Source organism: Bubalus bubalis, chromosome 15 (assembly GCF_019923935.1).
Source record: "Bubalus bubalis isolate 160015118507 breed Murrah chromosome 15, NDDB_SH_1, whole genome shotgun sequence".
NCBI classification, from domain to species: Eukaryota; Metazoa; Chordata; class Mammalia; order Artiodactyla; family Bovidae; genus Bubalus; species Bubalus bubalis.
In genome coordinates, this window is record NC_059171.1 from 43,223,256 (window position 1) to 43,239,927 (window position 16,672).

At 37.3% G+C, this 16,672-nt stretch overlaps 1 protein-coding gene across 1 annotated transcript; it reads left to right on the plus strand.

The window, feature by feature from the left end:
- Window positions 1-14,250: 14,250 nt before the first annotated feature.
- Window positions 14,251-16,073, plus strand: LOC123329367 (endogenous retrovirus group K member 7 Gag polyprotein-like). Its single transcript, XM_044928461.1, is given in 3 exon segments — window positions 14,251-14,419; window positions 14,506-15,196; window positions 15,251-16,073. Coding segments are annotated over 3 exon segments (1,683 nt in total).
- The last annotated feature ends 599 nt before the right edge of the window (window positions 16,074-16,672 follow it).

A 16,672-nucleotide genomic window follows, 5' to 3' on the forward strand; every position in this document is an offset into this window, starting at 1 on the left:
CCCTCTACATAATTCATTTGGCAAGTTTAAGATGGGCTTCCCAGGTGGTGCAGTGGTTGAAGACGTTGCCTGTAATGCAGGAGGCACAAGAGATGAGGGCTCAATCCCTAAGTCCAGAAGATTCCCTATAGTAGGAAATCGCAACCCGCTCCAGTATTCTTCCTGGAGAATATCATGGATAGAGGAGCCTGGTGGGCAACAGTCCATGGGGTCACAAAGAGTCGGACACAACAGAGTAACTGAGTACAACACACATGTGTAAGATACATTTCTAGGGATGAAATTGCTCACTTAAAAACAGAGTTTAAAAAATCATTTAACCTTTTCTCTCTGAATTAGTCTATATTCTAGTCAAAGCAACTCAGTAACCCTCACCACCTAGTTACCTGCCTGCCTTTCTACTGCTTCTCATGTCCATTTTGTGCACTTCTCTTTAAATGCCCTTGCCACTCTTTCCACAAACTTGTTATCTTTTTTTCAATGAACCAAAATCCTTCTCCTTCATGAACCATCCTCTAATTCTTCATTTGGCAAGGACACACCCCTGTTTCTTAATACTGCCATTAAATCGCATTTACAATTAACTGTCATGACATTTACTACTCTCAACTTGGTAATTTAGCCGTTTTCGTTAGTACTTTAGTTCCCCCCTAGTGTCTTAAAAGGCAGTCCATACTGTTTTTGTTTGTTTCTTCCTTAGTTGCGCTTAGCACAGACCTGTATATTAGTACATATTTGTTGCATGAGTATATTATTAAATAAATTAATGAAAATGAATAAATGAACAAGTGAAAGAAATCTAAATTTGCAAAGAATCACAATTCAGTCTGAGAAGGCTGTGTGTATCCTTCCGGAATTTTTTCTTTGTATCTACCTGATAATTTTTATTTTCAAGGCCACTGTTAGATGAATAAAATCTTACGGTACTTTGAATCCCTTCCAGATTGAGATAAATTGCAATCCCTTCAGGTTTAGCATTACCCCCACACATCTGACATCCAAACGAAGATGGCATTAAGAAAATATTTTCTATTCTAGCTGTGTATACAGGGTTAGATATTAATTCCTGTTACTAATAGAGAACAAATGCATAGTTCATGAAGAAGAATCTCTTCTATTCATCATTGTTTGAGGAAGTTTTGCCTTCCCTGCTTGCCTCTGTTATTTTCTTTTAGAGTCTAGATTCTACTGAGGTTTGAGGAAAAAAACCTAGACCTCATGTAAAGCAAACTACAGGGCCTCTGATTAGTTGTGAGAGACACACATTTGTGAGAATTACTATCATAAAGCATCGCTAACCACATTTGCCACCACTCACTATACAAATAACAGAATTGGGGATTTTGCGGGATGAAATTTCGCCTTTCTCAACAAGACAGACTGAGGCAACAAATTGGGTCAAATGTTTAACTATTATAAGTATAATTTTTACTAATTTTAGACCTCAAATTTTGTAGTTGAAAAAAACTGTTTAAAAATGTAGATAATAGGATATTGTAATATTTTTTAAAATTACATTAGAAATGGCAAGAAGGACTCTGGTCCTAACTCTGCCTCTGTCACATTGTCCAGTCTGCTACCTCTCTGTCCTCCATCTTCTCATTGAATAAATAACGATTTAGACTAGAAAATTTGAAGGTCCATTTAAGTCCTAATGATCTATTTAGGAGTGGAGCTCTGGAGATAGAAAACCTGCCTCCCAGATACAGTTCCACTATGTCGTGCTAAGTGAGTCTTGGCAAGTTATTTAAGTCTCTGTGCCTCCATTGCTTTCTTTTTTTTTTTTTTTTCATTTGGGGCTAATGATGCCTGCTTTACACAGTTATTGTGGGGTGCAAATAAAACAAAGTAAGGGGAAAGAATCGCAAACTCCAAAGTCACTGCATGCAAATAAGAGTTATGAAAATAGTTTTGGTATTTCTGCCTTAATTATGAGTGGAGACAACGCTCATTTTTCTTGCACAGTGTTTTATGAGGTAGCATGTTTGGTGAATAGAGCGTGGCATGGCACACTGTCTCCATAACCTAAGCTCTATTTTTTTTATAAGGTTCAAAACTCTGGGAAAGTCAAGTTATATCTTTTAGCCACAAGCTTTCAATACCCCTAGGAAACAAAAAAATCTTTGTTTGTTTTTTTTTTTAGAGAAAGGAATAAATGCTAATATAAAAGAAGAGTGTCAAATGCCCTGCAGGAATATTTGAAAATAAGCCAACTAATATCGAGAAGTGCTTAAACATTTCTAGACTCTCTGTATTTCTAATAGTAGGTAACAGTTTGCATTTAAGTTTCAGACAGTTTTTAAGGACTTCACATGCATTAATTCAATTAATTTCAAAATGAAAAATGTATCATTTTAATTTTATACATGAGCTTAATTGGGGAATACTTTAAATAATTTGATCAAAGTCAGATTACTAGGTAACCTAGTCACCATTTCAATTCACACAATTCAGGTCATCATCAGAGATTATGAGTGTTCTTGGCTCAGAAAAGGTGCTGAATAACAACAACAAAAAAATGCAGCTTAGTAGTAAAAATTACTCCCCACTCAGATATCCTAAAGAGTGATAGAAATAAAATTTAGTATTAAAACTTGTTTACTATTCTTGCATTTTAAAATATAGTTTGAAAAGAATGGAGAGTCTATATGAGACAAGAGGTCTATATGCAGCAAAATGAGGTGGGAAGGATCATCTACAAGTTCATGATAATTTTTGTTTCTTTCAGGTAAATGATCCACTGTCTTGCATTTATCATTTCTGTAGAAGATGAACACTGATATTAACAGCATCAATACCACCTATAATAGTATCAGTATCAAAACAGGTTAGCATTAGTACACAGAAAAATATTTCTAATCATCAAAACTTTAAACAAAAATGCACCATCCAATTATTTTCTTTGCTTTTTCTTGCATTTCTTAAAAATGCTGCCAAAACATTGAGAAGGAGTAGTAAAAAAAATATGAATTCTTAACATGTGTCTGCCCTTTGAAGCAACAATAGTTATATTGTTATTATTTTTCATTTCTTTATATAAGTGTGAAGATTGACTCTATTTGTGTTTTGATGATTTACTATGTTTGATTATAAAAGTGTAACAAGTTCATCATCAGTAACATTTGTCTCTATTTCAATTAGAAACTAAATGAAAAGTCTAAAACCCCCAAACCGTTATTACAACAATACTACCAAATGGAAGCAACTGGAGATTTTGAGACAATAAGTTGCCTTAAATGCTTTGGACTTAAAACGCTTTTAGAATCTAAGAGCAATTATATCACTGATTTTAACAACATGAATAGGTCACTGACTCAAATTGGGAAAGGTGGTATTTGCTCAGAGCATGATTTATTTACTTTCCATAGATGAAATGTCATTTTATTTAAAAACATAAGGTTGCTTGAAATCTGGCTAGCTAAAGTTACAGTGAGCATGGTAGCACAGAATTAAAGTTACAGTGAGCAAGGTAATATAGAATTAAAGGATCAGAAGCACAGACAACCCCAGAGAATGAGAGAATAATGTTTCATCAAATCTGACACTGGGTGCATTTACATACTATCAAATATATGGGCTTGATGAATCCAGTTCCCTTTGTGTGTGTATGTATTTCAACGTGTCTTTGGTACAGATGCTGTCGTTTGCAAATGCACCTTTGTGTGCTCATGTCACAATAGTTGTGAAGAGGTATTGGCAGAAAGATCCTTAAACATGAGGATTGTATTTCCTGGGAAGAGAGTGAGGGAGGCTGTTCTCTAAACATTAGTTACTGTGCTTGCTAACTCAGAACTTCACTTTAAACTAGCTTTTGAAATTGTACCCCCACCACCCGCCATGGATTTAAAGCAGTTAATATAGGTCCTTTGTTTTATGTCTAGTTTGTTCTTAAGTGGGGAAGAATATCCTTCAGTCTTCTGCTGGAAGAGTTTAAACTCCCCATTTACCAGAAAGGTACTTGAACAAGGTTCACAGGAAACACTGCGTCCTCTTGCAAAACAAGGAACTAGGAGAAAACGCAGTGCCTCATTTCTAGCAATATATAATTAGCAAACCATTCTCCATAAAGCAAGCAAATAGAATAGGAAATACAGAAACAAATGGAGTCCTCTTAAAAAAGGATACTCCTTTCATTTCTGGGTTTTTAAAATGAAACGCTTAACTGTATTTTTGTAGGTGATGTACAAGTGGCATAAATTGCATTATAAAAACCCTCATATAAATGTATATACATATATGTGTACATGTATTTATACTCATCTAGATAGGTTTGGATATCCATATGGATAGATACAAATATATATCCACCTAGATGGATAGATAAAGATTTAAATATAAATATACATTAAGAGAAGAAAGAGAACAAAAGAAAGGAAAGAGAACGGAAGGAAAGAGCAAGAACGAAGGAGGGGGGAAGGAGAGAGAGACAGATTTTTATGAAGAGGGGATCTTGCAGGATCTGAGAACCACTTCATTTGCTTTCATACCCTTTGCTTCTTAGCAGCTATAGAGCTGAGTGGAGTATTCTCACCAGGCTTAGAGAAAAAAGGAAAATTTCTTGTCTCTTTTTCTCTAACCCCTCCAATTAAATCCCTGCCAACAACCTGTACTTAGTCTCAAAGCATCTCTACATAATGCGGGGGATTACGCGGAACTATACTCTGAAATTGAGAATACCCATTCAATTGTGTATTTCCATATAGAGAAGACATTATAAAAATGAAACCAATTCAATCAGTAGTTTATATTTTAGAGTCTATAATAAAACATAGAACAACAACCAAAAAGGAAATGTAGATTGATACACAAATACTATTCAGGTAAATATAGATTAACATCGCAGTATTTATGAAACACCAATTAAAAGATGCATGTTCTAATTGCGACGATGAATATTCCTTTCACAGAACATCATAAATGCTCAAGTTGTCCTCAACCTAAAGAAAAAAAATATAATTATATCGCCACCTAGTGGATATCACTGGCAAAGCAGGTGTAAGAAGTAAAAGCTAAAAAATTCTCACCACATAATAAAAAGCAGCAAATCAGGCTTCTTATAAAAATCTCGAAAATGAACCCCAAATTAATTTGTGATGTCTTGGTGTATTTTAGGAATACTAGGGTACTCCTGTTTTCAATGTTTTGTATAGAACAGCGTTATTCTGTCTGGATTTCAGAAAACGGTGTCCGCTTCTCTTTCATAGGCAAGGTGTCATCAATGAGCAGCATTAAGTCAACTTTATGTTATGCATTTGAACCACGCATTGAAGCTGGTCTTAGACAGAGAAATGTGTACTTTAAATGGAACTGAAGATTAATTTGTTTGATTTGATGTGTTTTGGCAGTATATATTTCCTCTTAAATTTTTGTCTGAAGAACAATGAGTTTGATGATTATCACTGGAAGCCAAGGATATTCCAGATAAAGCAAAAATTAAAATTATAAAGAGGTCTTTGCGTTATATTAAGGACCTGGCTATTAGCAATTGTTTTGACGTTAATGAGGGAAAAGCTCAAACTCATTCAAAACAAAAGCTTTACAGAGAGGTTATTTGGTGCAATATAATTCCTTTAAAAAAAAAAAAAAAGGCTGTAGTATTTTTTAACCAACACAAACATTTTTACTGTAGGACCCAATGAAAAATTTTATTTTGTCTCTCTCCCTTAAGTGTTCAAGGGAATGTTATAAATATTTAAAAGCTGTGATTTACAGCTATAAGATCTAAAAGCAGTGGACTGAAATAATCTTCCCCATGTAATATGTTTAGCACAATAATGTTCATCACAAAGACGTATATCTGGTGTATGTTTTGAGGGGAGGGTGAAAATGCACTTACTGGAAAGCCAGTGAGTAGATAGCAGTAAAATGTCACGATTTCTCAACATTCAAAAAGTACATTAAAATACATCATTGCTAGTAAACCAAGATCATTGATAGTTTTAAAGAAATTGTTGGATCCAAACTATGGATGACTTTTAAAAATCATAAATTTATTTTTTAAAAAAAGAATGCAGGGAAAAAAGAATTGTTTAGAATTAAACAGTAAAAAGTAATAGAGCTTATATATTCTCCATGGTAGACAGGGATGAAGATGCGTAATTCATGGACTAGATATTCTACATATCTAGAAAGGATATTATTAATCCTAGAAAAAATTATTCAACAATAAAGTTATACCACTAAAAATTATAGTTGCAGGTAAAAAGTAAAATAAAATAGCAGCAGGAAAATAAAATTTCAAAATAGTTCCTCAACTGATATGCTAAGATTGATTTCATTTGTGCTGTTTTTTGCTTGTTGTTTCTTTATATTTCTCTTTTGCTTTTGCTTTTAATTTTTCAGATCTGAAATATGTATTTCTAATAATGGAACAGCTTTTAGATAATATTTTCACAATGCTAGCACATTTAATATCCTGCTACCTAACACTACCATTTTCAAAACTGGTACTAAAAACAATTTTCTAATTTAGTAACAAGTAAAAGAACAAAAACATATAAAAATTGTTTTCATAAAGATTCTCTCTTTAAAATTTGACTGGCATGTTTCTGATCCAAAGATCAGAAATTGAATTATGTATATCAGTATTTGGTATAATATTTTAAGTCTGTATCATAGTAACTGAGAAAGCTAATTTACTAATATAGCTGCTTCCAGCATATAATAACAGAAATGAGACTCTTTTCTACAGATACATCCCTGCAAATGTTTTTGAAATTTTTCCCAGACCTTTGTCTCATTTCTTGTGAAACTAAATATAGATCCTATGCCTGCTGTTTTCCTTCTACTAAAGATTTAAATTTAAGAAATAATAGATGCCTGTCTAGACAACCCTAAAATTGTTTTACTTACTGATGTATGGATGACTGATAAATGTCATCTTTTCTGCCTGCAGTGCATTTTGAATCTAGTCTACTGACATTTGTCTGTAGTTGACCTGGGTCTGCATTTTAGATTTACATGAAACATTTAAGTTTTACAACTATAAACCTCTCAATTTCATTGTTCCTACTCTACATCCAATACAATAAAACAATTAGATCCTCTACCATGTTTCTTCTTCCTCACATGGATGTTTTTAATTAAACCAGCAGGGAAGATTGTAATCAAACGAAAGGCAATGGAATTTACTTCATCCCTTACCTAGTGCAACAATTATTAAATTCCCTAGCTTCATATTTCTCATACCGATAAAATTAAATCTGCAGCTCTGCTAGGAAGAGTGGGGGAAAAAAAGAGCAGTGCCAAGTAATCAAAGCCTATAGGTCTTCAGAACAATAATGCAAAATATATAACTCTGTTGTCTGGAAAATTGTTAGCTTACTCCTGTAGATTTCATATCAGTTTTCCTCATTTTCACTTTATTGGGAAGTGTTCCTATATTTTACACATAATAACAGAACAGTAGCCCTTAGAAATGTGGTTATAAGACCTAATTAGGTTATTTCTGAACAATGTTTTTATAGAATAATGGTTTACCTTGAGTTGACCCACGGTTCTATTGAAAGAAATAGGTTTTTTGCTTATGTTATATTATAAACGTGAAATTACCAAGAACATGAATACGAAGAAGTGCTTTGCAAGCTGTGTGTCTATGAGTCTTTGTTAGACATCTCATTACCCTGATACACTGTGACATGTGACATTCCCACTTTTCACCTTTTACACTGCTTACAATGCTTGGACAAGTTTAAAAATTTATACAGAAAACAATCATCCTTACATTTTTAACATGTAGAGAAAACAATTTACATAATCCCTAGCCGATAAAGAAACAAAGAATTTGAGCAGCTAGAGAAGTGATACTTCAATAATATGAACAATGATTCCTGACAGCATTCCATCTAATTTAGGTTTGCACTAGACATTTAGCTGGCAATAACTGGTGAAAACGTTTTTCCTATGTCCATACTTCGTAGCACTTATCTCAAATATATCAGTCTCCATCACTTGACTATGAGATTAAAAGCAGAAAACATAACATTTGTCACTATCAAATGCTTCACTCATGATAGGCATTCAATCAATGTTAAATGGATTAATGGATTAATTAATATTAAAGGAATGAATAAATATGATGACAGTTGAAATGTTGATATTATGCCACCAAATCCAGACTCCATCCTCTTTAACATCAAAATATTAAAAAGCAATAGTTGTTGACTTTCTCCAGAATCATATAAAGGACCCTGAAAGTCATAGGTGAAGTTAACCAGCAGATAAAAGCATGAAGACCCTGAAAAGAAAAAAATAAATAAATACCATCTGACTAAATTGTGTATTTGGATAAGAGGAAGAAAAAACAATTAAGATAAACATAATTGCTTAATATTTTAATTGTGAACTTGAAGCTTTAAGCTACATTAACTGAAGGCCCTTAATGAAAATTAGGCTGTAATTCTAACTTCATGATGCTCCTTTATGATTTATTTTGTCTGGTTTCAAAATGAGTCCATGTTCTGTGAGGAATGCAGACTCTAATTTATGAAGTGATTTACATGGATATATGCAGACGACTTTGGCTGAAACTGGTGTTTGGTCAGGGATCCAGGAAATAGAGTTATATCTGTGGCAAATGTGACTATAGTCAATGCAAATTTTGCAGACAATAAAATTAGTAAGATGATAATGATTTTTGAAAGCAATTTACAAAGATAAAATATGGTATCTTGCACTGTTTTGGACATAGATTTGGATACAGGAAGTCAAGAAGAGAGTACAGGAAAAGTTAAAAAAAAATTCTTTCAGAATAAAAAGAGAGAGAATATTACCAAAAGGGACATAATGAATGAAATTAGACAAAATGTAGGTGACTGCATTACTACTCTTCTTAAAGAATTATTATCAATTGACTTAACTATTATTGTTCCATCAATTTCTTGTTTATTTGCTGCTAGTTAATGTAAATGGAAAGTAAGAAAAAAGAATTCCTTAAACTTGCAATCAGAATAGATATTTAATAGATTAGAAGATAGATTTAATGAATTTACCTGAATGCAATACAGAAAGAGAAAAACAAATATGAACCTGACTGAAATTTCAAGGCGAGAAGGCAAAGCCACTAAATATATCTAATAGATGTTGTTAAGTCTCACTTTTGATACAATGGAAGAAGTTTGCAATGGACTGACCTTCTTATAGGTACTTATTGCTTTAAACTCTGGGCAAAATACCATCAGATCAGATCAGATCAGTCGCTCAGTCATGTCCAACTCCTCGCGACCCCATGAATCGCAGCACGCCAGGCCTCCCTGTCCATCACCAACTCCCGGAGTTCACTGAGACTCACGTCCATCATGGAGAAGGCAATGTTACCCCACTCCAGTACTCTTGCCTGGAAAATCCCATGGATGGAGGAGCCTAGTAGGCTGCAGTCCATGAGGTTGCTAAGAATCAGACACGACTGAGCGACTTCACTTTCACTTTTCACTTTCATGCATTGGAGAAGGAAATGGCAACCCACTCCAGTGTTCTTGCCTGGAGAATCCCAGGGACGGGGGAGCCTGGTGGGCTGCCGTCTATGGGGTCGCACAGAGTCGAACACGACTGAAGTGACTTAGCAGCAGCTCGACTCAGTGATGCCATCCAGCCATCTCATCCTCTGTTGTCCCCTTCTCCTCCTGCCCCCAATCCCTCTCAGCATCAGAGTCTTTCCCAATGAGTCAACTCTGCATGAGGTGGCCAAAGTACTGGAGTTTCAGCTTCAGCATCATTCCTTCCAAAGAAATCCCAGGGCTGATCTCCTTCAGAATGGACTGGTTGGATGTCCTTGCAGTCCAAGGGATGATCAAGAGTCTTCTCCAACACCACAGTTCAAAAGCATCAATTCTTCGGCGCTCAGCCTTCTTCACAGTCCAACTCTCACATCCATACATGACCACAGGAAAAACCATAGCCTTGACTAGACAAACCTTTGTTGGCAAGGTAATGTCTCTGCTTTTGAATATGCTATCTAGGTTGGTCATAACTTTCCTTCCAAGGAGTAAGCGTCTTTTAATTCAACAGCTACCTTATGGGTTTGAAAAGTCAACAAAAGGAGGCCTATTTTGAATGAGAACAGATGATTGGAAATATAAACTCTATAGAGGTGATACCCTGTGGCTTTAGCCTCAGGGCAAGTTCAGTTTGCAACAGAGCACAGGTGGACCCAAGCTCCTTTAGAAAACCTACTATATTTCAGGCCTAAAAACTAGCAAGGCAGGACAACCAGGGAAGTCAGAATGTGAGGGAAACACTTTCACAAAAGAGACAGAAAAGGGGAGCCCAGTCCCTTGTGTAACATCTACCACATCACAGACACTGACACCAAGCTAACACCAACAAGGGCAAGAAGCAGTCTATAAACAGTCTAGCTAATAAAAAGCCTCAAACTGAACTGCCCACTGCAAAAAGTTTGTAGTTTGCATCATCACCACATGGATTTAATGCTAGATCAAAAAGCATCATAATTCTTGGAGGAAGCTAACAGAACCCAGAGACTCCACAACGTAATAATCAAAATTCAAGGAATACAGTACAAACTTGCTTGTTGAACAAAGGTCATCAACATCACCAGCTGTGAGAGGACACAGACGTTGGTATGAGACAAGGATTTTAAAGAAGCTATTATAGTTGTGCTCAAAGAGTGAAGGAAAATATTTCTGTAATCAAAGAAAAGATAGTAAACATTCAGTCAGAAATAGAAAATATAAAAAGAATTGTCGATTGAATTAAATCATGCCTCCCTCCCCTCAAGTATGTTGAAGTCCTAATCACGGGTGCTTGTGTCTCCTAATCACTGGTGCTTCCTCATTTGCAAACAAGGCTTTTGTTGATGTGTTGTTGTTCACTTGCCAGACTGAGTTTGATTCTTTGCGACTCCATGGACTGCAGCACACCCGGCTTCCCTGTCCGTCATTATCTCCTGGAGCTTGCTCAATCTCATGTCCATTTGTTGATGTAGCTAGTAAAAATGAGGTCCTCCTGGAATAGGGTGAGCTCTATATCCAGTTATTAGATTTTTATATAAAAATAGACTCAGACACAGAAGAGACAGGTGGCACGATGCCTTGCAAAAGCAGATGTTGAGATTGGAGTTTTGCTGCCACAAGCAAAGGAATGCTAGGGATTGCCAGAAGAGGTGAGGAAAAAAAACTCTTTCCAAAAGTCTTTAGATGGAGCATGGCCCTGACGACACCTTAATTCCAGACTTCCAGCCTCCAGAACTTGGAGAGAAGACATTTCTATTGTTTTAAGTCACCCAGTTTGGGGTAATTAGTTATAGCAGCCCTGAAAAACAAATGCAGTAATCAAATGGAAACTTTTAAACTGCAATTTAAAAATGCAATTCACATACATACATTGCTGCTGCTTCTGCTGCTGCTAAGTCGCTTCAGTTGTGTCCAACTCTGTGCAACCCAATAGATGGCAGCCCACCAGGCTTCGCAGCCCCTGGGATTCTCCAGGCAAGAACACTGGAGTGGGTTGCCATTTTCTTCTCCAATGCATGAAAATGAAAAGTGAAAGTGAAGTTGCGTCCAACTCTTAGTGACCCCATGGACTGCAGCCTTCCAGGCTCCTCCGTCCATGGGATTTTCCAGGCAAGAGTACTGGAGTGGGGTGCCATTGCCTTCTCCGATACATACACTACCATGTGTGAAATAGACAACTGGTGGGAATCTGCTATCCGCAAGAAGCTTAGCTCGGTGCTCTGTGAAGATCTGGATATGCAGGATTGAGAGGAGGGAGGGAGGTCCAAGAGCAAGGGGATGCATGTATGCACGCAGAGGATTCACTTTGATGTGCAGCAGAAACTAACACAACACTGTAAAGTAATTATATTCCAATACAAGATGAAAAATAAAAGAGAAAAAATTTAAAATACAATATAGAAAGTTTCAAAATGCACTAAATGGGCTTAATAGCAGAATGGAGATGATAGAGTAAAAGGTCAATAACTTTGAAACAAACCAATAGAAAGTACACAATCTGAAGAATATATGCTGACTTGCAAGAGTAGTGTAACTATTTTGAAAAAAAAAAAACTTAAAGGCATAAAATAATCCAAATGAGTAACTTTTACTCTACCCACATATATGACTTTTAAAGAGATGGTAAGAATGATAAATTAAGAGAAAGTGTGAGAATTTACTTACAAACTTATAAACTTTTTATAGGGGCCAAGAAACCAATGATCAAAAGAGGAATGAAAACATATTTATATAGAAATGAATGTGTGGGAAATGTACCTAGGAAAAGAGGGTGGAGATGACACTTTCTGCATGATAATAAGGTCTCAGTTATGTATGAGCTGACAGATGATTGAAGTAGTTGAGAAAATTCACTGGAATATAAAGATTTTGGGAAATGGAAAAGTATTAATAGTAAAGCATTAACATAGATATTAAAATCACAGAGTTTATTGAGAGGGAATAGAGTGAAGAAAATAAAATAGGTCTGGTTCTAAATGTTCTGAATAAACTCATTTAAGTAACACTTATTGAGCTTCTACTAGGTACTAGTCACTGTGCAGAAGAATGTCTTAGGGATTAAAGTAAATAGCTATGAGGATGTATGTTAAACCAGTGGGATAAATGTCAACCGAGTTAAGTTGCTGAGGTCTGGTGCAGCCAAAGTTCTGGAAGTGGGAAGGGGAGACCTCCCTGGCAGTCCAGTGGTTAAGACTCCACACTTCCACTTCAGGGCCACAAGGTCAATCCCAGATGAGGAAACTAAGATTTCACATATCAGGCAGTGCATTCTAAAATGAAATAATAGTTGAAATGGGGAGTGAGGATGTTCTTTTCCTGAATCTGAGGATCCAGGGGAATTGAAGAAGCAAAGACTGCAATATTAAAGCGAAGTCCTAGAGTCAGAAGAACTGCAAATTAGCACTGAGGGACAAAAAGATGGAAGGAACAATTATTAATATTTTATTTCAGAGGTGACAGGAGAGACTGTCAGCAATATGTTAAAGAATGCATAGTATAGAAGGACCAATGGATGCAAGGAATTGGTCAAAGGTAGATTTTTAAAAGGACAAGATTAATCTGATTAAGACTGAGAGAAGTAGGAAGCAGATTTTTTTTAAGTGATGACTCAGTTACCCAATGGGGTATATCAGTCAGTTCAGTTCAGTTCAGTTGCTCAGTCATGCCCAACTCTTTGCAACCTCATGAATCACAGCACACCAGGCCTCCCTGTCCATCACCAACTACCAGAGTTAACTCAAACTCATGTCCATCGAGTCAGTGATGCCATCCAGCCATCTCATCCTCTGTCATCCCCTTCTCCTCCTGCCCCCAATCCTTCCCAGCATCAGAGTCTTTTCCAATGAGTCAACTCTTTCCATGAGGTGGCCAAAGTATTGGAGTTTCAGCTTCAGCATCAGTCCTTCTAATGAACACCCAGGACTGATCTCTTTTAGGGTGGACTAGTTGGATCTCCTTGTAGTCCAAGGGATGATCAAGAGTCCTTCAACACCACAGTTCAAAAGCATCAATTCTTCAGCACTCAGCTTTCTTCACAGTCCAACTCTCACATCCATACATGACCACTGGAAAAACCATAGCCTTGACTAGATGGACCTTTGTTGACAAAGTAATGTCTCTGCTTTTGAATATGCTGTCTAGGTTGGTCATAACTTTCCTTCCAAGAAGTAAGTGTCCCTTAATTTCATGGCTGCAGTCACCATCTGCAGTGATTTTGGAGCCCAGAAAAATAAAGTCTGACACTGTTTCCACTGTTTCCCCATCCATTTGCCATGAAGTGATGGGACCAGATGCCATGATCTTAGTTTCTGAATGTTGAGCTTTAAGCCAACTTTTTCACTCTCCTCTTTCACTTTCATCAAAAGGCTTTTTAGTTCCTCTTCACTTTCTGCCACAAGGGTGGTATCATGTGCATATCTGCAGGGAGCTGCCCGTGAGAACGGGGTCCTTTATCTAAAGGACACAGCTCTGGGAGCTGCCTCAGTCCTTGAGGGTTTGCTTGCAAACATAGCTCTCTGTCCCGCCACCCCAGAGATTAGGCGATTATTTACTGCAGACACCTGGAGTTCTGGACAAACTTCTCACACACAAGGAAATGTTATCTGGTGTAAGAAATAATAACAGGGTGCCATTCCCATGCTCTCAAGATTTCTTGTGACTTTTAGTAAGATGTATAGGTCAGCCAAGAAGAATGTTAGCTACCTTGTCTTTCTCACGCTCTCCTATATAAATATAAGATGCTGAATAAAGTTGTGGTCAGACTGCGTCCCTTCGTAGAGACATGTCTGATCCTCTCGATCCCATCTTTGTTGTAGTATTCTTTTGCTGTAGTATTCTTTCTCAGCTGCGTCGTGCACATTCTCGGGACCTGATCGACTTTGCTGGCTGGTACTGGCAGGTGGCGCCTGAACAGGGACTCGAGAATCGGAGCACAACTACGGCCACTGCCCGTCAGGATTGAGGTAAGAAACAAGGAATTCCTAATTATTTGAAGTAAAGGGCAGGGAGTGTTGTTGTTGAGAGTAATAAATCATAGGACAAGGCAATAGCTGCCAGTTATTTGTACATATGTTGAAAACTATGTTAAAAGGCAGGGGAATTCATGTAAATAAGTTACAGTTAGAGAAATTTTTACTTTTTGTAAAAGAAGTTTGTCCTTGGTTTCCAGAGAAAGCAACAGTTAGTCTGGAAACTTGGAAAAAAGTAGGAAAACAATTGCAGACATATTACTCCTTACATGGTCCCAATCATGTCCCTGTGGATGCTTTTTCTTTGTGGACCCTCATAAGAGACTGTCTGGATCCTGAACATGAGGGACATAAGATTCAAACGGTCCTCCGGGATTCCACAGAACCCAAAGTTGCAGAGCCTTCCGTCCCTCCGCCTGAGCCGCTTTATGCTGTAACCGAGGGAGCAGCTTGTAAGGCTGGAAGGAATGATGATGTGTTAAGCTCTGATGAACAGGAAGAATTAGATGAACAAGCAGCTCAGTACCATAGAGAGGATGTGCCTTGGGAGATGATGGTTGGCAAGCAACCCCCCTCGGGAAAAGGGGAATTAAAGCATTCAGGGCTTTCTGAAGAACAGCTGAAGAATTTAATTCAGAAAATTGTTATAGCAGTAAAAAGGGATGCACAGGGAGACTCCCACTCCAGCCGGCCTGTGCCTCCAGCATGTCCTCCCTCAGTTTTTGCTGGGCTCGACCCACTTCCACCTTTCATAGAACTGCGAGAGCTTATATCTACCCCTGCTTCTTTGCTCGGTGAAAACATAAAAATTAGAAGTGAGATATTATTATCTCCTCTTCAACAAGCGATTAAGCGAGCTAATGATGAAGGAGAACATAGTCCCGGGTTTTCAGGAATCTATCCAGTATTTGAAAATGCTCAACAGCAGAGGTATTATGAACCGTTGCCCTTTAAGCAACTAAAAGAGTTAAAAATGGCTTGTGCACAATACGGCCCGACTGTGCCGTTTACTCAGGCTATTATAGAGGCTTTAGGAAATAAAAATCTGCCACCTAATGATTGGAAACAGGTCGCTCGGGCTTGTCTCTCTGGAGGAGATTATTTACTATGGAAATCTGAGTTTGCTGAGCAGTGTGGGATCACAGCCGATATCAATCGGTGACAGGGACTGAACACCACTTGTGAAATGATGGTGGGAGAGGGAGATTATCAAGACATTAATAATCAACTTAATTATTTGCCTGGAGCCTACCCTCAGATTAGTGCTGCGGCTCTACGAGCATGGAAAAAACTTCCAAATTCTGATAAAAAGACCGAAGATTTATCTAAAATTCACCAGGGGCCAGATGAACCATATCAGGATTTTGTTGCCAGCCTGCTTGAGGCAATTAGTAAAATGATAGGGGATGAGCAGGCGGGAATGGTGTTGGCTAAACAGCTTGCTTATGAGAATGCCAATTTGGCTTGTCAAGCTGCCCTGAGACCTTACAGAAAAAAGGGAGGCTTATCCGATTATGTACGGATTTATGCCGATATTGGCCCTTCGTACATTCAAGGCATAACTTTGGCCGCAGCATTACAAGGAAAGACAGTCAAAGAAGTACTGTATCAACAACAAAAGCGAGATAAGGGATAGAATTTTGCAATTTGCTTATTATCACCAATTTCTCTTCCCAAAAATTGTTGTTTCTCAGCCCCTTGCCAATGCCCTAACTGTATTTACTGATGGCTCTTCTAATGGAATAGCTAGTTTGATTATACAGGACAATACCACCACCTGGCGTACTAATTGTAAGTCAGCTCAAGAAGTAGAACTATTTGCCATTTTTCAGGCTTTATTACAAATCTCTGCTCCATTTAATTTATATTCAGACAGTCAATATATCATAAGAGCCTTAAACACTATTGAGACTGTTTCATTTATTGGTACCCTGAATTCTACTATCCAAACTCTTTTTCGTGATATACAACAGAGTTAATAAGTGCTATTTCGGTCATATTCGTGCTCACTCTGGACTTCCTGGACCTTTAGCATGAGGCGATGCTTTGGCTGACGAAGCTACACATATGATATTTCCTTCATTGGAACAAATGGCAAAAACTTCCCACAGCTTACACCATCAAAACAGCAATAGCTTAAGACTTCAATTTGGCATTACTCGAGAAGCTGCCAGACAGATTGTTAAGCAATGTCAAACATGTCCTCAATTTTTTAGCATCCCCCATTATGGAGTT